At 35.0% G+C, this 25,777-nt stretch overlaps 1 protein-coding gene across 4 annotated transcripts in view; it reads right to left on the reverse strand.

Annotated features, from left to right (window-relative positions):
- ATP2C1 (ATPase secretory pathway Ca2+ transporting 1) overlaps positions 1-25,777 on the reverse strand; it is a 96,971-nt gene that overhangs the window by 38,109 nt on the left and 33,085 nt on the right. For all 4 annotated transcript variants that reach the window (XM_084902120.1, XM_084902123.1, XM_084902122.1 and 1 more), the window contains 12 exons: positions 17,278-17,388; positions 14,976-15,092; positions 13,304-13,393; positions 11,237-11,272; positions 8,595-8,656; positions 7,921-8,029; positions 6,671-6,826; positions 5,643-5,711; positions 4,319-4,394; positions 2,733-2,799; positions 1,826-1,950; positions 170-267 (listed from right to left, as the gene is read on the reverse strand). In XM_084902120.1, the coding sequence (XP_084758246.1) occupies positions 170-267; positions 1,826-1,950; positions 2,733-2,799; positions 4,319-4,394; positions 5,643-5,711; positions 6,671-6,826; positions 7,921-8,029; positions 8,595-8,656; positions 11,237-11,272; positions 13,304-13,393; positions 14,976-15,092; positions 17,278-17,388 (1,116 nt within the window). The remainder of the gene's footprint in view (positions 1-169; positions 268-1,825; positions 1,951-2,732; positions 2,800-4,318; positions 4,395-5,642; positions 5,712-6,670; positions 6,827-7,920; positions 8,030-8,594; positions 8,657-11,236; positions 11,273-13,303; positions 13,394-14,975; positions 15,093-17,277; positions 17,389-25,777) is intronic.

Consider the following 25,777-nt stretch of genomic DNA (forward strand, 5'->3'; position numbering starts at 1 on the left):
AAGCTATAGTATTGTAAGATTAAGACTTGATAGAATCACATGGGAAGGAGAAAGTTCTGCTGTTGACTAAAGTACAGCCATTTTGAAGGTAAGACTCTGTAACAGTTAACAACATTACACCAAGTTTCTTAACAAAGTAATTCTGTTGTTAAAATAATCTATAGAGTACCTCAGCATGCAGACCATCTGAAGTAAATATGTGAGTAACAGTCATTTCATTCTTCGTCAGTGTTCCAGTTTTATCTGAGCAAATGACATTACAGCAGCCTAAAGAATAAACCATTATAAGTCACCAAAAGTCAAGGAGAAATACAAGTTCACATTGACAGCAAATCAAAGATTGTGGGAGCCTGCCCTGCTTCTCTGAATTTTGTACAAATCAAACTCATTGATAATTTTAGACTGTTGACTCTCATCATGTTTGCTTCATTGTAAGGTAGTTTCTGAAATTATAATTAAAAATTAGGTATTGATAAATGTTGAATTTCCTCAATGTTATTCAATATTAGCTTTATATAATAACCTGTGTAATAAAAGCTTAAGCAATCATTACGGCGTAACGACCAGAATGACCAGTTGGTCGCTCAATGCAGGAGCTGCTCCCTTCCCTGGTGGTCAGTGCTCTCCCACAGGGGGAGCGCTGCTCAGCCAGAAGCTGGGCTCACAGCTGGCAAGTGCAGCAGTGCTTGCAAGAGCCTCTCTCGCCTCCATGCGAGCACTAAGAAGCAGCAAGTCAACCAGTAAGGAATGTAAGCCGGCAGGAGGACATTCCTCTAGTAGACCAGGACCCCTCGCTCCTTACTGCCCGCCTGCTCGCTGCTCCTTAGTGCTGCTGTGGAGGTGGGAGAGGCTCCCGCCACCGTTGCTGCGCTCGCCAGCCGTGAGCCTGGCCTTGGGGATGTCCGACTGCCAACTTAAGATAGTTGGACATCCCTCGAGGGGTACCAGACTAAGAGAGGGTGCAGGCTGGGCTGAGGGGTCCCCCACCCCAGTGCACTGCATCTCTAGTTTTATACACTTGAGGTCCAATGCATGAAATTCGTGCAAGAGTATGCCTTCCTTCCCCCAGCTGCCAGCACCAGCTTCCCTCCGGAACCTGGCACCTGGCACTTGGCACTCAGGCTTCCCTCCCGCCGCCAACAGGCATCCGGGACCCAGGCTTCCCTTGCAGTCCCAGCTTCGTCCAGAAGGTTGTCCTGTCTAATTAGCATACTATGCTTTTATTACTATATATTTTCTAGAAAGTTTTAAGGGTGCCTAAATATAAAACCATGTAATTTTTTAAATCAGTATTTGAAGGTATTTTACCTTTTCAATAATAAAATGCAAACTAGAATTTAAATTCAAAAATCTTGAATTCTCAAATTAAAAAAAGCTTCACAGCATATATAAAGTTATCACAGTTTTCATATCAAATATAAAGTTGTATCATAGCAATGTAACTTGTATATTTACTGTTCTTATCAGTGAATTCTACTTAAGTATGACCTTTTAGGATCTATAAATATCAATTAGGTTTCTTGAGATGTCAAAAAATTCTATGAATTTTTCTCCAAGGTTTCACTTATTATATAGATTTTTTTTTTTAAAGCATGATTTAAGAATTAGAACATTCCATGATGCAGAAAAACTTCTCTAACAGTTACCCGAACTGAAGGATATGCATTTTTAATTACTTTTTGGTTGCTAAAACTATACTCATATTGCCACAAGCCAAACACCACAATGCAAACCTCTAAGAAAAAAATTATAAAACCCAAAGATAACTCACTGTTAGTGTAAACTAACACATCATTGTATAAATAGGCTCTTTCCACAGACTTACTCAGAGTTTCAACTATAGGCAGTTTTTTCACAATGGCCCTTTTCTTCGCCATTCTCATAACACCAAGGGCTAGAGTCACTGTGACCACAATGGGAAGACCTTCAGGAATTGCTGCTACAGCCAAACTGTAACCAATGTATATATAGTATTAAAGTTTAAGTTAAATAGTAATCACAGCAATAATTTCAAACGTCTGTTACTTAAAAGAATGGCTAAAAGAAATGCAAAATTAATGGTCAATACCCAAAAATGGCCTCACAAGAAAGGAAAAGTGAACATTTACTGGACACCTACTAGTTGTCAGGTTAAGTAGTGAATAAAGAATACAAGTTCTGACATCAGATTGCTTAGATTTGTACCCCTAGCTTCACCAATTTTTACCTGTGTGACTCTGAGCTATTATTTCTCCAGGTCTGTAGTTTAGTTTCCTCATCTATAAATATAGATTACAATAACAGGTGTTCAGAAAAAACTTGTCTAAGATTTTCAAAGCAGCACTATTCAAAACAGCCAAAGGGTGGAAACAACTCAAATGACTATCAACTGATGCGAATAGGAAATTGTGGTATATCCATACAATGGAGTATTATTCATCCATAAAAAGGTATGAAGCACTGATACATGCTCAATATGAATTAACCTTGAAAACATAATGTTAAGTGAAGGAAGCCAGACACAAAAGGACACCTTTCCATTTATATGAAATATCAAGAATTAGCAAATCCATATATACATAAAGCAGTTTAGTAGTTACAGAGGGCAAGGGAGACAAGAATGGGGATGACTGTTTATGGAACTGAGTTTTCTTTTGGGGTGATAAAATACCTCCACAATAGAACATGTGCTATACCTATCAGAGAAATGAGAAGAGCAAAAGAGACCTCCATTTATAACCATTAGAACTTACCTTACACTAATAGTAAACATTTCCAGGATATCTTTTCCTAGTAACCAGCCAACCAACATGATGATACCTGCAACAGAATCAAACAGAAATTTTTCTTTTTTATATAAAATGACTTAGGTATAGAAGGGATAGAAACTGAGGGCAGCAAAATATTCCTTGATATTAAGGGGAAAGTATACTAGGAAGTGATTATAAGATTTTACAAAAGTGTAGTAAGCAGGAGAGATTAAAGTTAATGCTGCGATGCACACATGCACACAAATACACACATTTTACTTTTTGTTGCCATTGCTAGTACCCATCCATTAAAGTATATCTTCGAACTCCCAGTATATAAAAAAAAAAATAGTTCTAGTACTTTTATACAATAAAGGGGGGGAAAGGTCACATAAGACATATAGGTCTTCTACTTATCAGCTTTGCAACAAAAAAACCGAGAAACTTTACTCTGGTAACTCAATATGCATACATTACATATTAACTTTGTATTACAAACAAAGAAGTACTTAGGACTTGGCTCAAAGAATGATATATCTTACTTCATTTTTAGTATTTAAAAATTACTACTTTTATGGTATTTAAAAATAAAAAAAAACAACTAATGTAAGTGAAACAAGATTTCATATTCTCTGCTTTAACCTTGGTCTTTGAAAAAAAAAGGGGGAGGGGGGTGCAAAGGGTGCACTACTGTTTTTATGAGGAAAAATACAATATAACCAGAGTTTTAATAAAGCAACTTAGCGATTGTATTTTAGATCAATTGATCAATGAATTATACCATATATATATGTGTATACATTCGTGTGTGTGTGTGTGTGTGTGTGTGTGTGAGAGAGAGAGAGTGAGACTGAAGAAAAATACTCATAACATTAAAAAAAAAAAAAGAACTGATATTCTAAGTATACAAAGAGTTGTTACAAATCTGGGACTCAAACCACAACAAAACAAGAGCCAAAGAAATAGCCTGGCAGGTCATAAAAATGGACCCACACACATATGACAAAGTGTTCAGTTATTATAATATTGAATTCTGAAATAAAATAATGATAAGTCTTTTATTCACCTGTTAAGTAAATGACCACAAAGATGGTAAGAATGCACAATGGAATACTATACAAATTTAAATTTGTTTTAATGAGCATCTATTTAATGACAAGATGTTTATGACAGATTAAGTAAATAAAAAAAAATAGTCCATAAATCAATACTATCACGTTTTATTGAAGACAAAAAATACTGTTTACAAAAACGCTCTTTCATTATATTAATTAAACAGAGTTCTGTTTTTGGGGTTTTTTTGGTGTGTTTTTTTTTTTTTTTCAATTAGCAATAATTGTGCCTCGAATAAACCTCGTTGGCTACGATACTGCCCCTGTGCAAAACTAAACAGAGTTCTGTTTTATCTGTAGAAAAGAACAATGCTAAGGAATAGTTTTGTAATTTTTTAAAAATAGTAATAAAACTAAAAATTAATAAATGAATAAATAAATGTATGTATGCATGCATGTAAACTACCCCTTCATACTAAAAAAAAAAAAAAAAACCTAAGTAAATATATGAGATATACATACTCACTCTTCTCTTACCTATTATACCAAAGGAGTAAAAGGAAAGTTGCTTTCCTAGAAGGTCCATGCTCTTCTGCAGAGGGGTTTTCGGTGCCTTGACAAATTGGAAAAGTGCGTCACTATAATTAACTAAACTTAGAGAGAGATACTAAGTGCCATGGACTTTGTTAAATGCTTGACATACCCATGCTAGTGCTTAACACATACAACTCTCGCTTAAGGTAAACATGACCCCCTTCACTGAGGAAACTGAAATGTCTATTTATTTGAAAAGGTTCATGCTCCCCTCTAGGCCTCTCTTTGAGGAAAAACCTGTTCTTCCAATCAGCTTCTCCAGGACTTCATTACCATCAACTGCCCCTTACATTTGCCATCTTTCTCCTTTCTGTATCCACAAACATGATGGAACCCAAGTATTTCTACTCTGTTGGTTCCTTAATCAGTTAATGCCCTTGTCTAGCAGTCTCTTCACTGCCAAGCTTCTTGGAATGATGTATACACTGCATTATGAACACTAGAGTCTTGGCAGGTTACCTGAGAAATCCACATGACTTAGGGAGAATATATTTATATTTAAAGAATAAATATATTCTTTTTATATATAAGAAAGCACTTTAAATGAGAGAACTAATCTTCAAAATCCTTAAACAAGAATATCTTCCAGATTATTTTACTTTGCTATCTTTTTCCCCATTATTTGTAAAGTTGGGAATTTTGGTAGAAGACATGTTCTGAGATACAAATATACTATTTACTAATCTTTAAAATTAATATGATAGCTCTGGCTGGTATGGTTCAGTTGGTTGGGCATCGCCCCTGTACCAGGAGGTTGCCAGTTCTATTTCTGGTCAAGAGCACATGCTCAGGTTGCAGGCTCTATCCCAGGTAGGAGAGGGTAGAGGGGGTGCAGGAGGCAGCTGATCAATGTTGCACTCTCATATTGATGTTCCTCTCTCTCCCTCTCCCTTTTGCTCTCTAAAAATCAGTAAACTATTCTTTAAAAAAAAAAAAAAGGTAATATGATAAAGTTTATTCCCAAAAGACTTAGTCCTCTAAATAAGCTATGTATCTTTTTATCCTATAAACAATAAATAATTATAAAAATGTTTTAGAATATAAACAATGCCAATTCAAGCCCTTCCAATCACAGGCTTTCCAATGTTTTCCAATCACTCAGTTGTCTATGCTTATGTTTTTAAGGATAGACAACTGAGTGATATTCTGAATAAACTTTCACTGTCAATAGTACATAAAATAATCTACCAATATTCTTTTTTTCTTTACTTGCAATAGAGAATGTCAGATTTGAAACGAATGCATCATTAACAAACTAAGTACTCACTTCTTCTGCTTGCATCATTTTAAAAACTTCTCCAAATTCAGAATTTTCCCCTGTTCCAATGACAACACCCTAAAGGAAAAAAACAGGAAAATATATTTACTTTCAGATGGAATCTTCTCTCAGCAATAACAACAAAACTTCACTGGATTTCTCCAAAGTCTTTCCTACAGTAAAGATATGACATATATATCCAAGAATCCCTTAGCAAGTATTACTAGGGATCATTAGTATTTATTTGTACCTTGTGATACAAACCTTGAAAAATATTTCATTAAACTTACTTTTGATTCAATTTTGAAGTCCATTTTTTTATATAAATATTTCTGAAATTTGAATCTTATACTCAATAGAGACATTTAAAGTAGAATATATTTGCCCCTTCAAATACTACTGAATGATGCCTTTTACATCTGTGAAATATTAGACTCCAGAAATAAAATATTTGTAATCAATCAGTAGATGAATGGTATGCAGTCAGAATATTATAGCCAATACCATATCAAACAAGCTCCAATTTTATTTAACCAGTAATGAACATATTTATGAGCCACTATTTCTATCTTTAAAAATTTTTTTAAAGGAAGGAAAAAAAAACAAGTGATGAGAACTATGCCTTTAAAGTAGGGGTGTCGAACCCAATCAGAGAAGGGGCCAAAATCTAAAATCCAGCCTAAATCGCGGGCCGAATGGTTTACTGAACAGTCATAAACTGACAATGTCATAAACTGACAGCGGAGTGCAGTGATGACAGCGCGGTGCGGGCCACATTGCAAGGCCTGGCGGGCTGGATTTGGCCCGCGGGCCTTGTGTTTGACACATGTGCTTTAAAGGATGAGATAATGGCAGAACTGTGGACAGATATTATACCTCAGGGGCTTCTCCTCAGCCTTCCAAATAGCTGCCAAGGATTAGGTTTAATTTTGTTGTTTCTGTCTAGTATTGTTTAAAGATTCACATAAAATTAGCAAAAGAAAAAATGGTTGAAAAAAAAACAAGGAATGGCTATTTTCAAAACAAGAAAAAATTACCTTTGCTTTGCCACATCTGACCAGTGTTCCCATGAAGGCAATGTTACTTCTTGATGCAAGATCTCCATTAGTCGCAGCCAGTTGAGGAGCTGTCAACTTAGAACAAGGCGTTGTCTCTCCTGTCAAGCTGGACTCATCAATGGAAAGATCCACAGACTTGGGAAACATAAAATATTCCATTACATTCAAGGATGAAGACTCTCTGTGCTACATTTAACATCTCAAGAGTTTGTAACCCCCACTTCTTCATCAAATATCCCCTTTTCTATTAATTATCCTAGTCTTTTATCATATCCAGTACTCTAAAATAGAAGACCAGAATAAGTACAACCATATTTAAAAATTAAGTCAACAAAATCCAGTATGGAAAGTAGAATGCTGTATCATGAGACAAGACTAATCTAAATTTCAAAATACAACTAGAGAAAATGAGATACTTGGCTGAGACTTAATCTTTAGTGAAAACTCAACTCTCATGATAAAATAATATTTCCTGATTCTGTCATGCCCTAAAGTTCTGAAAATGTGACTGGCAGATTAAAACCAACCACAACAGAATGATGCCAAAGAAAAACAGAGGAGCAGGACACTCAAAGAATCAGTCCTTCCAAGTCCTTCCACTAAAACAATCATTAGCTGGCAAGAACTGACAGAATCAACTCTGGAATCAAAAACTTGAAGCAACCAGGGAATTGCTTAAAGAAAAAAAAAGGTGGCTCAATTTCAATATGAAAACATTGTGAAATTTTTGTTTACCTGTCTACTATTTTCCATTTCCCAAACAGCAGTGTTGGCTATACATATAAAAGCTTATATTCCTGGTGTAGCTTACTGGTTGTCAACAGGTTAATATAGGTTTTGTTTTTAAAATATTGCAGTTGTGTGTTTTCACCTGTCTGGCAAGTCCCTAAGGAACTGATGATGCAGAAGCTACATCTTTATTTTACAACCACATCAACCCTAGAGTAGCTTTCAGAGCGTCTACTAAAAGATTAAAAACATATGCAGGCAGGCCAAGGACAGAAAACAGCAGACACAGCTAAAAGACTGGAAAGTAAGAGGCTATAGTAGAAAATAAGGCTTGGAGGGCCATTACATACACCATGGAAACCAGAATTTGACCATGCTAGCACCTTAATATTGAACTTTCTAGCCGTGAGAAACTGTGAGAAATAAATTTCTATCGATAATAAGCAGCCCAGTCTGCGGAATTTTGGAGCAGCCCAAACAGATCAAGACGACAAACTTACCTCAAACAAGCGTAAGTCAGCAGGAACTCTGTCCCCAACAGAAAGGCAAACTGTATCACCTGGAACCAAGTCTCGTGCAAGTGTATGTTCCAATTTTCCTTCCCGCACACTGTAACATGAAACAGAAACAACCATGGCTAAAAAGGAAAGCCATGCCATTTTATTTTAAAAGGTGATTCCGGTGGGCTTGCCTGCATAAGAATAATCATCTGAGTCTGTTTGTGCAGCACTGTACCACACACACACACACACACACACACACACACACACACACATACATACATATAATATCTATCTCTTAACAATATCAAAATCAGAGCTTGAAAGTATTAATAGTACAACTTGCTATACTGAACAGAGCATGAATTTTTCATGTCAGATAATGGTTTCTACCTTATGTTTAAATAAGTCTGTGGGTGTGGGGGTGGGGGGGAAGAAGGGTGGAAAACAGAGGCTGGATGGACGTGGGCAAAGGGGGTGGAAATGGGGACATCTGTAATGGTGTTAACAATAAAGTTTAAAATAAACAAATGAATAAATTCATGTTTGCAAGTCAAAAAGCCTATGTTTAAAAATAATAATAAAATGTCTGAGGCCACAATGTATCATTGCACTAGTCACATTCAATTTCTATTTTTAAGAGTAGAAACCCGTATCAGAGACAAAGATCATACCAATGGCATTCTGGTGGCATAAGTTTACTCAGTTCTTCAAGAGACTTTTCTGAACGATATTCCTATTTAAAACAAAGAAACAGGACATAATATTAAAATATTTTTTAATAAAGAAATGTAAATATGTATTTTCCTAAGTACATATTCTATATTAGATTTAATTAAGTGCTGATCATAATCGGTATTTTAAAATTTCCCAACTGTTATCTTTTCCTTTACTTGCAATTATATTCTGCACATAAAAGCTTGTCTCTTATTAAATAATGTTATAGTGACAAACAATTTTGATTATTAAATATACCAATTTTATATTTTAATGTTAGTGTACAAACCTAAGGTTAGTTATTTATAAGAAAATGAAGAAAACTGATTAGTATGTCCAGAGTATATAATTTTCAGTTATTAAAAATTAAGATCACTGAGTCTCATAATTAAGATAATTTTACTTTTAGTGTTTAATAACCAAAAAAGTCAAGACAATTAACCTCAAGCAACATCTGATTTTAGGGTTTAGGTCCATGCTAACTGCAAAGATTTATAGAATAAGTTTGCTTGGTTTCAGCCACTGCATTTATTAAAGTGAGTAAACACTATCTTTGCGTAAAATTCCATGTTGACTATGTTAAAATTGCAATTTGCTTGTTTGTTTTTTGAGGGTAAGAGCTCTCTATTTACCAAAACAACAAGCTACTAAAGTCTTCCATATACAGTGATAAAACTGTAAGAATATTTCTGAAGAAAGTCACTACATATATCTATAGCATTAATAAAGATGCAAGAGGGTTCCAATAATTGATTCAGTGGGTTATACCACCCACATGACTGAATGATAGCTGCCTTGAACAATGCCTAGCTTGGAATGACATCTGTAAGAATAAGCAGTTCCTCCCTCCCTAGGGCTACTTTTCTCTGTTCTAAGAAAGAGGATTCCCTAGAGCCCTAGCTGGTTTTGCTCAGTGGATAGAGCATTGGCCTGCGAACTGAAGGGCCCCAGGTTCGATTCCAACCAAGGGCACAAGCCTGGGTTACAGGCTTGATCCCCACTGGGGGATGTGCTGGAAGCAGCCAATCAATGATTCTCTCTCATCATTGATGTTTCTCTCTTTCTCTCTCTCCCTTTCTCTCTGTAAAAAAACAAACAAAAAAACCCAATAAAATATATTTTAAAAAAAAGAGTGTTCCCTAGAAACAGAATCCCTGACAGTTGACTGATAGAGCTCACCAACTTGCTGTAGATAATCTGTTTCCAACTGGTTTTTCTACACGGGAATTCTATAAAACTAATAAACTTATTAAATTAGATATTACTGTAAGATGACAGTAAATGCCCAAGTAATAAATCATAGATGTGAAAATAACCACAATCACTTAAGACTCAAAACAACATGAACTTCAAGATCATGATATACAATATTACACTTCCCTCTCAATTAAAATAATCCTTATAATCTTATTTAACATGCTTTAGAATTTTTAGTTAATGAGACTTGCCAACATTGTTCTCAGAAGGTATAATTTATTTATTTATTTATTTTATTAAATTATTATCTGTGTACATATTTTAACATTGCCCCCCCCATACATACCCTCCCTCCCCAGAGTTTTGTGTCCATTGGTAGAAGGTATCAACTATTTAAATAAACATTAAACTAAGCCTATGTTTTTATGTATACCTTTACTTAAAAATAAAAATCCTGAAATTACCTCCACATTATTCACATTAATTTTTTTTTTTTTTAAGTTCCTTTTCGTAGCCCAACTGACATGGTTCAGTGGTTGAGCACTGACCTTGAACCAGAAGGTTGCAGTTTGGGTTTGATCCCCAGTGTGGGTGTGCAGGAGGCAGCCAAGCAATGATTCTCTCTGATTATTAATGTTTTTATCTGTTTCCCATTCCCTTCTTCTCTGAATCAACAAAAAATATATTTTAAAAAAAATTTTAAGTTCCTTTTTGTATATTTTATTTACTGTTTCAATATCTATGCTAAGCAGAGAGTTTGATCAAGATCAGAACATCCCTTCTATGCAGAAATAAGAAATTTAAACTTTGGTCAACTTTTTTAAAATGGAAAAACATTTTTAAACCTATTGATGGATATGTATCTATTACTGTGCTTTTGTTTCCATCTGCTTCAGCTGTCTATAACACCATCAAATAAAAAAACTAGATTTTCTTCATGCCACTACCTAAATCAAAGCAGTCAAATTAGTCCCACAGTTGAAACGGGTTTGGCTCAGTGGATAGAGAATCAGCCTGCGGACTGAAAAGTCCCAGGTTTGATTCCAGTCAGGGGCATGTACACTGGTTGCAGGCACATCCCTGGTGGGGTGGTGCAGGAGGCAGCTGGTTAGTTTTTCTCTCTCATCAATGTTTCTAGCTCTCTATCACTCTCCCTTCCTCTCTGTAACAAATCAATAAAACATATTTAAAATAAAAAGAAAGCAAGCTAAGCATTAAAAAAAAAATTAGTCCCACAAATTTCCCAGGAGAGTTGTTTCTGAAATTATCTCATAAATAAATAAATTGTTGAGACAAACATTACCATGACCTATTAACTACAGATTCTGCCATAAGTTACCTTAATTTTTAAGCAAATAAATAAAATGTCATTTTCATGTGGGCAAATAGGCTAACTACTCACCTGAACAAAGGCAACTGTAACGACGATAAGTATTGCCTAAACAAAACAAAGAAACATCCTTTTAAGTCACATATTAGAACGTCAAAAGTAACTATTAATTGTATTTATTTTTCTGACTCTATCTGCAGGACCAAGATACCAGACACTAAATACTGAGATGAACTGGGAAAGAAATCACAACTTTGCTCTGCCCTGTGAGGAAAAAACGGATGGTGGCTTGCTTCCCCACGGGCAGCTTCTCAAACTTTCTGATCTCAGGATCTCTTTATGTTCTAAAAATTCACCTGATTTTATTTATGTAAGTTATATCTACTGATATTTGTCATATTAAATACTTTTTCAATTAGTTTTAATTTCTACTTATTAATTCATCTAAAATTAACAAACCTATTACATGTTAACACATCACATTTTTTATAAAAAAATATATATTTCCACCACAAAAAAATTGTGAGGAAAGTGGTAGTTTTCAATTTTTTTATCTTTAATGTCTGACTTAAGAGAATGCTGTATTCTCAGATATGCTTCTGCATTCAATTTTTTATACTATGTTGACTAGGCCAAAGTATATAAAGAAACTCTAGCCTCATACATATTGTTGGGTAAAGGAGGAATATTTTAAAAGCTTTACCAGACTATTGTGTATAGTCTTCTTTTCTACTATAACAAAATTAGACAAATGTTAGCTATGTAAAAGTAAGGTGCAATGTAGAATATAAAACAGTATCAATGAACTTTTCATAACCTGTTATGTTAAAATCCACTGATCTACCTTGCATTTTGAATTGATCTTTTATCACTAAAATTTCTGTAACATCATGCTGGGGTAATTTACAAAATATTGATTTACTTGGTTATTCAACTCATTCAAATGTTGACACATTTCATAATAGTAAAAAAAAAAAAATCACACTCACTGAACCACTACTAATCTCAGAATAAAGTCTTAATATTGGGAAGCTATCTAGCACACAGTAATGCATAAAAATTTGGCAAAATTCTAATTATCACTTGAAAGTTTGAATTTATCATTGGCAACAAATTTTCAGTTGTTTTTCTTGAAGTGGAAGACTCATTTTATTCACTTTCAGAAAAAATATGTGTTATCCTAGTTTTAATACCTGTTTGTCTATCAATCATTATTTCAAGTAAAAGGCTAGTTTAGCTCACCATACTCACCCTCCCTCAAGATAACCACTATACTTCAATATACAAAAGTTCTTTATGCATACTTGCCATTTCATTACATGAAATATTAAAAATGTATATATTGCAAGTGTCAAGATTTAATAAAATTAATTTTTACTGTTTTATCAAAAACACTCCTATGAGAAATAAAAGAGAACAATGACCATTAGTACAGTTTGGTGCCATTATTTTGATTTGAGTCAAGGTTCTAACAGTTTTATCCACCATTGCTTTTGTACCACTGGCTTAAATATCTACAGTGAAAAGAAAAATGATGTTGTAGCATTATGAAAAAAGTTGTATATGCTCCCTGAAAGGGCTGCAGAGACTCCCGCGGGTCCCCAAGAAAGAGTTCAAAAATTGCAGCTCTACATTAATTTCTATTGTGTTCTTATGCATAACACACTTGCTTTATTCAATGATTTTACTTGCTAGAAATTTTTATATTACAGTGAAACAAGAGGCATTAAAAAAAGATGAGAAAACTTTCCAGCTGAAAAGAATAAAATTTTACATAGTAAATACAGTGTGCATTGTTAAATCATACTTTTTAGCTTCATAAGCATGAAGCTTTAGTTCACAGCTAATCAAAATGTACTCTCAATTGGAAAATAAAATAAATTTAAAAATGTAACTGGAAAATTATTATAAAATACTTGTATCTGTGAAATTACCAAATTGGTAAATAATTCTCATGTGCCAATCACTAACCCTTGAACACTGTTTGAGATTACTGCAACTAAAAGCAAGTTGGAAACTAATGAAGACAAACCTAAGAAAACACTAAGGCATTTCTCAATTCACTTTCCAAAATAAAAGCCAATCCTAATTTCCATGAGTAACTGACAGTTTAAAAAATATATATATATTTTTTCTTACCACAGTGATACTGACAGCATCATCAAACTGATGCATTAAAACACTGATGACTGCAGAAGCCAGAAGCAGCATAATAAGGGGATTTTTAAACTGAAAATGAAAACAAACAGCAATTCAACAGTTTTGTATGAATGATAGTTGTGTTCCATCACTGCAAACACTTAAAAAACAAATAAACAAAAACTATTCAGGCATAATTAGAAGCTTCCGAGTCTACATTTAGTTTATTTTGTATATCTCTTCAATTAACAAGAAAGGTTACACTTAACTACATTTAAAGTCATCACTTTATAAAAACCTTCCTTTCAGACAAAAAAGAAAAATATCAATACCTAAAACTAATTACCGTATTTTTCGGACCATAAGACGCACCAGTTTTTAGAGAAGGGAAATGAAGAAAAAAAGATTCTGAAACAAAGTGTCCTAAAATATTTTATGTGCATTAAAACCCAACATCACAGTCATAAACACATGTAATCAACCCTGTAAAGTAAACAGCAGCATTTAGAACCATTTTAGAGCCGGGCAAGCACACAGAGACCACACAGAGCCGGGCAAGTAAAAAAACTTTTTTTTTTACAGTATATGTGTAGGCTATATTTGGACCATAAGACGCAGGGACTTTTCCCCCCCCACTTCTGGGGGAAAAAAAGTGCGTCTTATGGTCCGAAAAATACGGTAATTATCTCCCTGGCTGGTGTGGGTCGGTTGGTGAGAGTGTTGGCCAGTACACCTAAAGGTGGCCAGCTGGATTCCAGGTCATGGTACATACCCAGGTTTTAAGTTCGATCCCTGGTAGGGGCATGTATGAGAGACAAGTGACAGATGTTTCTCTCTCACATCGTTCTCTCTCTCTATCTCTCTCTGTCTTCCTATCTCTTGAATCCCAGGTTTTAAGTTCGATCCCTGGTAGGGGCATGTATGAGAGACAGGTGACAGATGTTTCTCTCTCACATCGTTCTCTCTCTCTATCTCTCTCTGTCTTCCTATCTCTTGAATCAATGAAAAGCATGACACCGCTTATAGGCTCAACAAATGCCTGCAAAACAACAAATTATGTTTTCTGTAAAGGAGTCACCTAATGCTTTATGATTGACAAGTGATATTTACTATTAATTACTATTTATGCTTAACTATATTATAGGCACTGTTTCATTTTGTTCTTACAGCAATCCCATGATACAGGTTAAAAGGCATTAAAAATTGTCTTCACTAAAAAAATAAAAATTAAAAAAAATTGTCTGTCTAACCTTACTAGTGGAAAATCGGCGATAGGATTCTTGTAGTTTTTCATACTAACATAACTTATTATCAAGGTAAGAAAAAAATCTTACAATAAATTTTTCTGAAAAGCTTAAGCTACTGATAAAATGTAATTAAAAACAGCTATCACCTGTTGAGAGCTTACTACCTCCACTATTAACCCCATTTTATAGACAAGGCTCAGAGGATAGTAAAGATCATACATAGAGTATAAATAAAGGTGAAATATGTACCCAGGTGATCTGAATTCAAATTGTCACTTACTATTACTAATTTTCTAAGATGGTTATATTACTTTAAATTTTTTTCTAAGATGTCCATATTACTTTAAAAAATGTTAGCATTCCTAATATAAAAAAAGGTGTAAATTAGACATCTGCAAAGGAAACTACTATTAACAGTTTCTCACCTGAGAAATATACTTCTTCCACAGTGGCTCATCTTCACTGATATCAAATTCATTCCAGCCATGGAAGGCTCGCCTATGATTTACTTCACATTTGTTTAGACCATTCTGAAGATCAGCCTATCAGATTTTACATATGAAAGTTATTGAAAATATTAGCAGAGAACAAAAGAAAGAAAAATACAAGAGAGTATCTACTGTGTGCCCTGGCCATTTGGCTCAGTGGATAGAGCGTTATCCTGAAGATTGAAAAGTCCCATATTCGATTCCGGCCAAGGGCACGTGCTGGGATTGCGGGTTCCATCTCCAGTGGGGGGGGTGTTCAGGGGACACCCCAACAATGATTCTCTCGATCATTGATGTTTCTATCTCTCCGTCTTTCTTCCTCTCTGAAATCAATAAAAATAGAAAAAAAAAAAAAAAAGAGAGAGAGAGAGAGAGAGAGAGAGAGAGAGCGCGCGAGCGCGCGCGCCCAAACTGGTTTGGCTCAGTGGATAGAGTGTCAGCATGGGGACTGAAGGGTCCCAGGTTTGATTCCGATCAAGGGCATGTACCTTGCCTGCGGACACATCCCCAGGAGGGAGTGTGCAGGAGGCAGCTGATCAATGTTTCTCTCTCATCGATGTTTCAAACTCTCTATCCCTCTCTGTAAAATAATCAATAAAATAGATATTTTTTAAAAAGTATCTACTGGCATGACCACATTTATAGGAACTTCTACAACAGTCAGGTCTAATTTATGCTGACAGAAAGCATATCAGTGGTTCAGTGGTTGCCTGGGGCCAGAGATATACAGTGGGAGGGATTAACTGCAAAGGGCCATAGGGGAAGAGTTTGGAGAGTGATGAAAATGTTCTATATCTTAATTGTGGGTTATATTTGTCAAAATGCAAACTGTACACTAAATAAGGGTATGTTGTAGCTTACGTAAATGATAGCTTAAAAAAATTTTTTTTATGTAAGCAACAAGTTAGCCAGTTTGGTTCAATGCATAGAGCACCAGCTTGTGGACTCAAGAGTCCCGGGTTCAATTCCAGTCAAGGGCACATACCTAGATTGCAGACTTGATCCCAGGCTCTGGCTGGGGTATACGTGGGAGGTGACCAATCAATGTGTCTCTCTCAAACCATGTTTCTCTCTCTCTCTGTCTCTCTCTCTGTTTCTCTCTCTCTCTCTCTCTCTCTCTCTCTCTCTCTCTCTCTCTCTCTCTCTACCCCTCCCTTCCACTCTCTCTAAAAAAATCAATGGAAAAATATCCTCCAGTGAGGATTAATAACAATAACAACAAAAAATAGTTTTCTATGGGGAAAAAGAAGAATACAAACCAGCCACTCTTACAGAAAGTAAAGTATCACTATATCCTAATTGGCTTTTTTTGCTTTCATTGTTGTTTTCTAGAATTAGTTTCTCCAAAAGAACAATCAATGAGCCATAATGACCTTCTGTGTTCTTTAAGCCTATTAAAACCCTGAGATTAGTAGTATTAACTTTGCCCTTACACTATAATTATTTCAGGCAGAAAATTTGTGGTTCCTAAATTACTCAAAATAATGAAGGTAAGATGAACTGGTTCTTGGGATATTTTATGTTCTATGAATACCACCTATATTCTTCAGCCACTGTCTCTCATGATTCATTACTGTAACTATCATTTAAAAATTAAATTACTTGTACCCCTGAAATAGTTTCTCTGGCCCAAGTTTATAATACAATCCAGTAACAGGGTCTTGCAAAAGTGAAATATAAGTAGTTTTAAAACAGAATATAAATACAACAACCAAAAAAGAATGCCATCAAATAAGAAATAGCCAATATTTTTAATGCCATAACTAAAAATATGAAATTTTAAGGAAAAATAAAAAATATTCTTTTCTTCATGTTTCATTAGATTGTTTTTCCAAATTAGAAAGAGATTAAAATTTATTAGCTTTTACTTTACAAAACACATTAAAAAAGATTAACTCCTAATTCCACTTATGTTAATAATTAAATTGTTTATTTTCCTAATCCAACTAATCCTTACATAGTACCAATAGTCCTGGGTAATGCTAATGATCTAGACAGGCACTGTCCAAGCAGGTATTTAAATTTTAATAAATAAAAATTACATAAAATGAAATTCAGCTCTTCCCCTAAAAGAGCCACACCAAGTATTCAATAGTCTTGCTTCTAATTAGTGACTACTATGTTGGTAACACAGAAGAGAGTACTTTTGTCATCACAGAAATCCTACTGGACAGCACTTATCTAGAGTCTAAGTGACTGACTTTACTAGGTGCTCCTTTCCTCCCCACCAAGCACTTACTTGCAGAATACTTGCAACTTCGCTGACTGGTAATTCACTTGCTTTTTTTGATGTCAACACAGGAATCATTGTCTCATTTTCACCATTAGGAAGTTTTTGAAAACGTGCAACCTAGAAAATCAAACCAAAGGAAAAATATTTGCAAATACCAAACATTTCTAATGCAGTCTAGAACAAATAAAAATTCAAATGTTCACAGCAACTTATTTCCAATTAGAAAAATATATATTAGTAATGAATATCTAGAACTAAGATAATTTTATACTAACCATGTGCTGATTTTTCCAGAAAGCACATTTTAAAAATTAGTGTCAGCTAGAACACAAAATAAATTTCACATTAAATTTAAAAGATGCTATTTTTACACCAATGTAATGAGTAAATAAAAAGTAAAATCCCATCCAGCAGATCTTACTGACTCCCTGTTGTTAGAATCCTCTAAATTCATTGTTTCATACAAGGGACAAGGGACAGCTAAACATTCTCCATTTAATTACTCCTGCTGGTCAGCTCATTTCTTAACTCTCCAGAAAGGTCACCTAGCTACTTGAAGCACCATGACAGCAAGTCAGACTTAAAGTACCACAAAAGGGGAAAAACAAAAAGCAAAAGAGACCATACAAGCAGAGGATGCACAAACTAGTGAAGGGGCTGCAAACAAGCAGAGCAAGTCACAGAGTTGATGGTAACCATCACCTACATACCCAGCTTCATAAGTATATATTTACTCTAGAATACAGAGTAGTTTTAAGTTCTAACCATACCACTGCAAAAAAATAAATAAAAAAATAAAAAAATTACAATATTTGTGCACAGGGAGATACCATAGGCTTTTTATTATGTATTGCAGCAATTTTCAACCTTTTCCATCTCATGGCACACATAAACTAATTACTACTATTCTGCAGCACTGCAAAAAACATTATATTTTTGCCAATCTGGAAAAATATATATATAATTTTTATTCATTCACACCGGTCAGCTATTGTGTTGGCTGTTATCATTTTTTTGACAACCTAAGAAAAAAGAGGTTAGTGCCCCTGATTAAACAGGTATTGCATGTTTTAAAAACTCTTGCAGCACACCATTTGAAAATTGATGGTCTATGGTACTAAGGTTTCTAACAATGAATTAGTAACCTCTGTTAAGGGAAATACTGTAAAGAGGTTACCTTCCACACTGAAACTGGAAGTTCCAGAACATGGACAAAAGAACAGTGGGACAATCAGGCTCCAATGTAGACCAGCTCTTAAATATTCCTCATTTGGCAAATTAAAAACTACCACAATCACAAATCATGTTTATAATCACAATAATAAATAACATTTTTCTCCCACACTTAAATGCCTGGGAATAAAACAGGATTTTCAATGCTATTATTATATGTTTGTATCCAAGAGCAAAAGCTCATTCTAATCCATTTTCAGTAGAGCAATACAAATAACAACCAAAAAAAGGCATTTACCTCTGGAGACAACAGGGATCACATACAAAATAATCAACTTGTCCCCACAAAAATGGTTTTTACATTCTTATTCCTAAAGAGATCTATAATTTTAAAAATTATATTACTAAGTTATTTTAATTATTTAAAAAAAATAAAAACCTGTTCATTGTTTTTAAACAGCAAGGAACATGGAAAGGTTTAATGTAATAAGCTCAACTCCACAATCCCAGTAGTAACCTCTGTTAACTATTTTCTGTGCATACTTCCAGTAATTTTCTATGCAGGTATGTTTTGTTTTTTTAAAAATATATTTTATTGATTTTTTTACAGAGAGGAAGAGAGAGGGATAGAGAGTTAGAAACATCGATGAGAGTCATCAATCAGCTGCCTCTTGCACACCCCCTACTGGGGATATGCCCGCAACCAAGGTACATGCCCTTGACCGGAATCGAACCCGGGACCCTCAGTCCCCAAGCCGATGCTCTTGAGCCAAACCGGTCTCGGCTGCAGGTATGTTTGTTACAAGCTTTTTTTTCTGGTTGCTTTTAAATTACAAAGGTAACCACATAACTAGAATTTTCTTTTTTCATTCAATTCATCTTGATCTCTCTATTTCACAACACATACTGATCTGCCTCCTTTTTTAATAGCTCACTGCGCATTTCAATATATAGTAGTACTTCAATTTAACTGATCCCCCCAATGACAGGATCGAGATAGACTTTTTCCATGGTGGGATGGACAGAGATGGAGCACTGGAAACCCAGAGATCTATTTCCACCCAAATAAACCTTGCCACACCACAATTTCTCATGCATGGGTCCTTGGAATGCTTTCCTCATGATCCTGTGAAAGAGCCTGATTTCCACCAACAACATTATAAAACTGTTAGGTGTTTGTAAATTTTATTCTCACAGCTATTGCAAATTGCTCTGCAAAGAGATTGTGTCAAATAAACTCCCAATATCTGTCAAGAGTTTCTATTTTCCTTGCAATCTAGCCAAAAGTAAGCATCACTACATTTTAAATATCCTTGCCAGTTTGATAAGTATGAAATGGTTATTTTAATTTACTTTTTTTTATTACTAAGATTGAACACCTTTTCATATATCTTTTGCCCATCTGCAACCATGGGCAAGGAGCACCCTTGCACAAACCTTTTTGCTTGTGCAAGTACCGGTATAGGATACATTCCTAGTATTCAGAATACAGAAAGAATCTTACAAGTCAACGAAAAAAAAGCAAATATCACAATTACAAAAGGGGAAAAAATTTATATAAAAATTTATCCAAAGAACATGTGAAAGGGCAGGGTGGGGCTAACTCCTCGGAATGAGAGGGCAGGACGGAACTCCTGATCCTCCATTTTGCGTAACTGGACCCTAGCCCTCACCCAACCAATCGGGGTCAGCCAAAGCAGTGACATCACCACCCTATAAAACCCCTTGATCTGTTGAAGCTCCTGTTCTTCCACCATACTTATGTCAGTGTAAGTGGGACAGAGCCCATGCTAGCATGGAACAGGCTTTCTGCTATTGCATTGGACTCAGCTCCCTGATGGTCTTTGGGGGTCACGAAATCTGGGCGTAACATATGCAATAGCCAATAAGCACATGAAAAGATGCTTGATATCATTAGTAATTAGGAAAATACAAATCAAAACCACAACATGATACTATTTCATACTCCCAAGAGAGCAATTAAAAACCACACACAGAAAATAACATGCTAGAGAGGATGTTGAGAAAGTAATTGGAACTCTCAAACGTTGCTGGTGGAAACGAAAATGGTGCAACCTCTCTGGGGGTTCCTCAATAAACTAAACATATAACCCAGCACTTCTAATCCTGAGTATACACCTAAAAAACTGAAAATGTACATTCACACAAAAAACCTGTCCATGAACATTAATATCAGTATTATCCATATAGCCAGAAGATAGAAACCAAATGTCCATTAAATGATGATGAATAAATAAAATGTGGTATGTCAATACAATGGAACACTATTTAACCAGGAAAAAAGATATTATACATGCTATAATGTGGCTGAATGCTGAATAGAAGAAAGAAGCCATTCAAACACACAAGGTCACACATGAAATATTCAGACTAGGCAAATCCACTGAGACAAAAAGCAAATTAGTGGTTGCTGGGGCTAGGAAAAACAAAGAACAGGAAATGATTGCTAATGGATAAGGGGTTTGAAGGGTGATGGAAATGTTCTTTAATAAGATTAATGCACATAACCTTGTGAATATATTAAAAACCACCAATTGTGCACTTAAAATGGCAAATTTCATGGTATGTAAATTATAACTAAAAAAAAGATAAAGATCTGCAAAATAATTTAACTCATGATTTATCTCAGCAATACGGGAATTAGTATTCAGTCTGTAGTAGACTTTGGGTCTAAAATTATGCAACCATAACAAAGAAGAATTAGTTGGAGGACTGATTCCAAGCCTTATAGATAGAGTAAATCCCCAAGTGTAGAAAATGTAGAAATGAGAGCTGTAGCTAAGAAATGAGGCAAGTAAGCCCAAGGGAATGCCAGAGAACAGCTCCTTCCCAATGAACTACCAGCACTTCCAACTGTACCGAATTTTAAGCATACCTAGTCCTTTTAGAAAGATCTTCGTTACAGATAAATGGAGAAAAAATGTCATCATTTACTTCAAAAAGATTGTGAGAAATTAAAATCAAACAGGATGTGGGAAGAACTTAAAATACAAACAACTCATAAATGGACCTAATTTTATTACAAAAGAGTAACATAACCATACAGAAGTAGATAGGGGGGGGAAATTACCTAAGTAACTTTGGAAAACAGATTATGACTATACTTTAAAGTTAAAAACAAAAACTGTACTCTAGTTTAAAAATATGTTTCTCACAAAGGAATACATCAGCAATTCTGAAACTACTTTTGTGTGTGCAGTATGATTAAACAAATAAGTAAATATTTTGTGAATGAGAATCAGGTTTCTCACCTTTGAAGAAGGACCTAACAAGAAAAGGAAAAGAATAGGAGGAAAAAAGATGAGACTAAGCCCTGGAGTATGGGACTGGAATTGGCAGCATCAGTATGAATTCATAGTTTTTAATTTATATATGTAAATGGATAGATAAGGAAATTTAAATATATGGGTATGTGTCAACAAAGGAAGGGAGCAGATAGAATCAGACATTAAGCCTGATTAACTAGAAAGGGGCAGTTTCAGACACTCAGGGAACAGCCACATTTCTCAGCCAAAGGGACATTAATCCCCACGTGGGGAAATTCCTTTGCTGGGTGCATGTGCAGTAGGAGCTAGGTGACCAAGCAAAACTAGGAGACATGTGCAGTAGGAGCCAAAATGGCAACCACCAAAAGGAGTCTAGCCTGGGAAAATCTGGTAAAAAGACCATACAGAATAAGGAGAACAAAACTCTGGAAGATCCTAGAGAATGATTGGATAGGGGAAGGCACTAGCATAGCCCTAGGAAGACCCAGGAGAGAGACTGGGTAGTTTGAAAGAAAGCTTACTTCTTCCCAAAACCAAGGAAATATAAATTAAAGCTTAAAAAAGGCCAGAGACAGTTGTGCTCTTTCCCTTTAGCAGCTGCACAGGCCAAAGTGCAGTATCAATCATTGTTTGTGGACCAGATGGAAACAGATTACTAGACTACTGGAGCCTCAGACGCTGGACTAATGGCACAGCAACTCAGGGTTCTGGCCTCCTCCTGGGCTTGATGGGGACAAGTGCAGGCCGATAGGCTGAACTTCTTCCACAGAGGGATGGAGCTGAACCACCAGGTTGTGAATGAGACCACCGAAGCCGTTCCTTTGTTTTCGCTCCAATAAATCTTGCCACTATATCTCAAATCTTCCTATGCATATATCTCTGAAATGCATTTCCTGAATCACTGTGGAAGAGTCCTATTTCCTCCAGTAACGTTTTTATTACTATACAAATATTTGCTAGCTCAACCTACTGAGAGGACCTAGAAACAATGACTTCCCAATAATACTAAGCATGCCTGACATGCAGATCTTGGTTTCTAGATACCATTCTCCAATAAAATGAATCAGCCTCCTTTGGAGAAAGTGTTGATTCTATGCCTAATACAATCAGGAAAAACATGAGATGCACTTTTAATACCTTGTGGTACAAGAAAGTAAATTAGTATGCACAAAATGATAGGAACATTGCAGAAAGGATACAAGAACAAATTTGAAAGAGCTCTCAATAGCCAAAGCTGGAACAATTTGTGCAAAAGTATTAGATTTTAACCCATACAGTAAAACACATGTAAATAAATTGGACAATGAATGAATGGAGCAAACAGGGCAGAATTCCAATTACTAAATATAGAAGGAATGTGGGAAACAAAATCATCATTAAGCCACATAAGTGGTTGCTGCCAGGAAGAACCATTAATAGATACAAAAACTGGCCTGTGATGAGACATAAGATGTTTGCAATTTCAAAGTATCACCCCACAAGAGGAGGGAGTTAATTACAAAGGAATTATTACATTACAAAAGAAAAATTACTTTTATTAGTAATTACAAAGGAAAAAACAGTAACTTGAAAATGGAGAAATCTGGCAGATACCACTTTAACCATTAATTACAGTTAACATAACCAGTCATAAAACATAATAATCATCTTACCTAATCTTACCTAATAATAGACAAACATGTAAATTGACCATATCTCCATTATGCCCACAGCCTATCAGAGTGGGTATGCAAATTAGAAGGCCAAAGATGGCAGCCGCCCATGAAGTGGCCAGGTGGGGCAGGATACCTGCTATGAAAGGGACAGCGGCAAGGGGGGAGGAGGAAAGCGAAGGGATCTACAGGAGCAGAGTGCTGCAGCAAAGATAAGACTGCAGACTCCGTAGTCTATAGCGAAGAGATGACAGACTGGCCAGAGCGAAGGCCTGGGGTGCCTTGGGTGCTGGAGGAAAACCGGTGCTGGAAGCCAAGGGAAAGAAGGCCTATTGCCCGAATCTCTTCATACAATGGGCCTCTAGTGAGTAAATAATTATCAGGCAAATCGAATTGAAGAACATTCTAAAAAAATAACTGACCAGTACTCTTCAAGTTTCAAGATCAGGAAAGATTTAAAAAAATTAAAAATACTGGGGAACACATTACTAAATACAAGGTGGAATACCGAATTGGATCCTGGTCCAGAAATAGTATACTTTATCAATATGAATTTCTTGGTTCTGATCATTATAGGATGGTTACATAGATGTTAACATTAGGGGAAACTGGGAAGAGAGCATATAAGAACTCTTTATACTACTTTTGCACCTTGGTGTAAATTTAAAATTGTTTCAATTAAAAAGTTTAAAATATTTTAGAAAAAAATTCTGAAAGTAAAACAAATCTATCTTCTATAATTCAAAGGAAGTAAAACAATGAAAAAACAATTAAACACTTTACTGTTAAACAATTACACTTGGGAAGAATTTGGCATTTTTCTTTCTCAAGTTAAAAAGTGGACATAATATCCCACTTACTGATAGATCAACATGTATAAGTTATTCCAAGTCCTGACAGAAATTTGATACAAGATGGAGAGAGGGGTAACAATATGATCTACATATTTTTAGAATCTGTCCATTTGTTCTTACCATACATTAAAAATGCAACTATTATTTTTTAAAGCCTTCAGCTAGCAAACAATTATTTTACTAGCAAAATCAAAGTTAAAAAATAATGTCTTTAAGACTTTGTTAATTATATTATTTTCCTTGAAATTATAGGCTAGCCAGTAATTCGACAGTAGAAACAAACGGTAGCTTTCTTTATTCCTTCTCCTAGTTCTTCCATATGCCAATTGCATTCACTTCATACAGCAGTTAATTGGTGGGCTTTATTTTACAGGCTATGTCACACCAAACCCTTATGAAATCAAAGGCATGACTGTGCCACCCTTCGCACCCCGAACTTAACTGACCTAAATGGTTCCAAGTACAACCAGGAGCCACATAAGACCTTAAAAGTAATTTGTGGTCAGATACTATTTAATAACATCAGAAGCCAAGTTTGAACCCTAAAGATTTAAGATAAATGAGAAGTTCATTGCTGTCATAAAATGTACTCTATTATCACTTCTATAATACATTATTTCCCATTTTAAGTGGTTTTCCTCAAAAGTTATTTAATTTTTCTAACCAACTATTTTAATACTGTGTTTAAATAATCTTAGTTTAATATGAAAAGCAGGAAGAATATTACTTCTAAATTCCACCCACTATTAATAAAAGAAACATTAGTAATCAATACACTACACTCAGGCACCTTTACCTATTAATTGCATGTTGTAGGTGGTGTAATTAAAGTATAGGGGGACCGAACTATTCTTTTTTTCCTAAAAGGAAAATGAGAGCAGAAAAGGACAATTTAAAAATAAGAATGCCACATGACTATGTATATAAAAGTAGACATTAAACACAGTGAGATTATGACTACAATGTATTCCCAAGAAAATGATCCCTTGTCTTAGAATTGAAAATACATGTGTCCTGTCCTTAACACGAGTGAAAGAGCTGGTGGTAATGTCCACACTTTACAAAAGCTAAAAAAAAAAAAAAAAAAAAAAAAAAAGTACTAGACAATGCAAAAGAAAGTCACCTCATGAAAACCTTAATAATTAATCTGATGAAGAGTTCCGACTTCAGAGGGGAATCTACTTGAAATTTTGTAATTGAATAAAAAGGAAAAGGGCATTACATACACAGGAGGTCTGGCATTTTCGAAAAGAAATAACTCAGAACACTTTAGGTCTTAATTTCAAAGAACAATAAATTTGCTTTCTAAAAGTTCTTAGAGCGAGTGAAAATTTTAGTTTACCCTCACTGATTAATAGATAAAACTTTTCATCCAGATTTCAACATTTTTGCCCTACTGCTGGTTACAAATAATGAAATACTCAAAACCAAAGTACAGTCAAAATCACAGTTTAATGAAACCATGAGGCAAGCATTAAGATTATAGTAGTTATTACAGGTTTCTTGGGCAACCCATGTCTCAGAAAAATATGTAAGGCCT

Source organism: Pipistrellus hanaki (genome assembly GCF_964339955.1).
Source record: "Pipistrellus hanaki genome assembly, chromosome: 13".
NCBI lineage: Eukaryota > Metazoa > Chordata > Mammalia > Chiroptera > Vespertilionidae > Pipistrellus > Pipistrellus hanaki.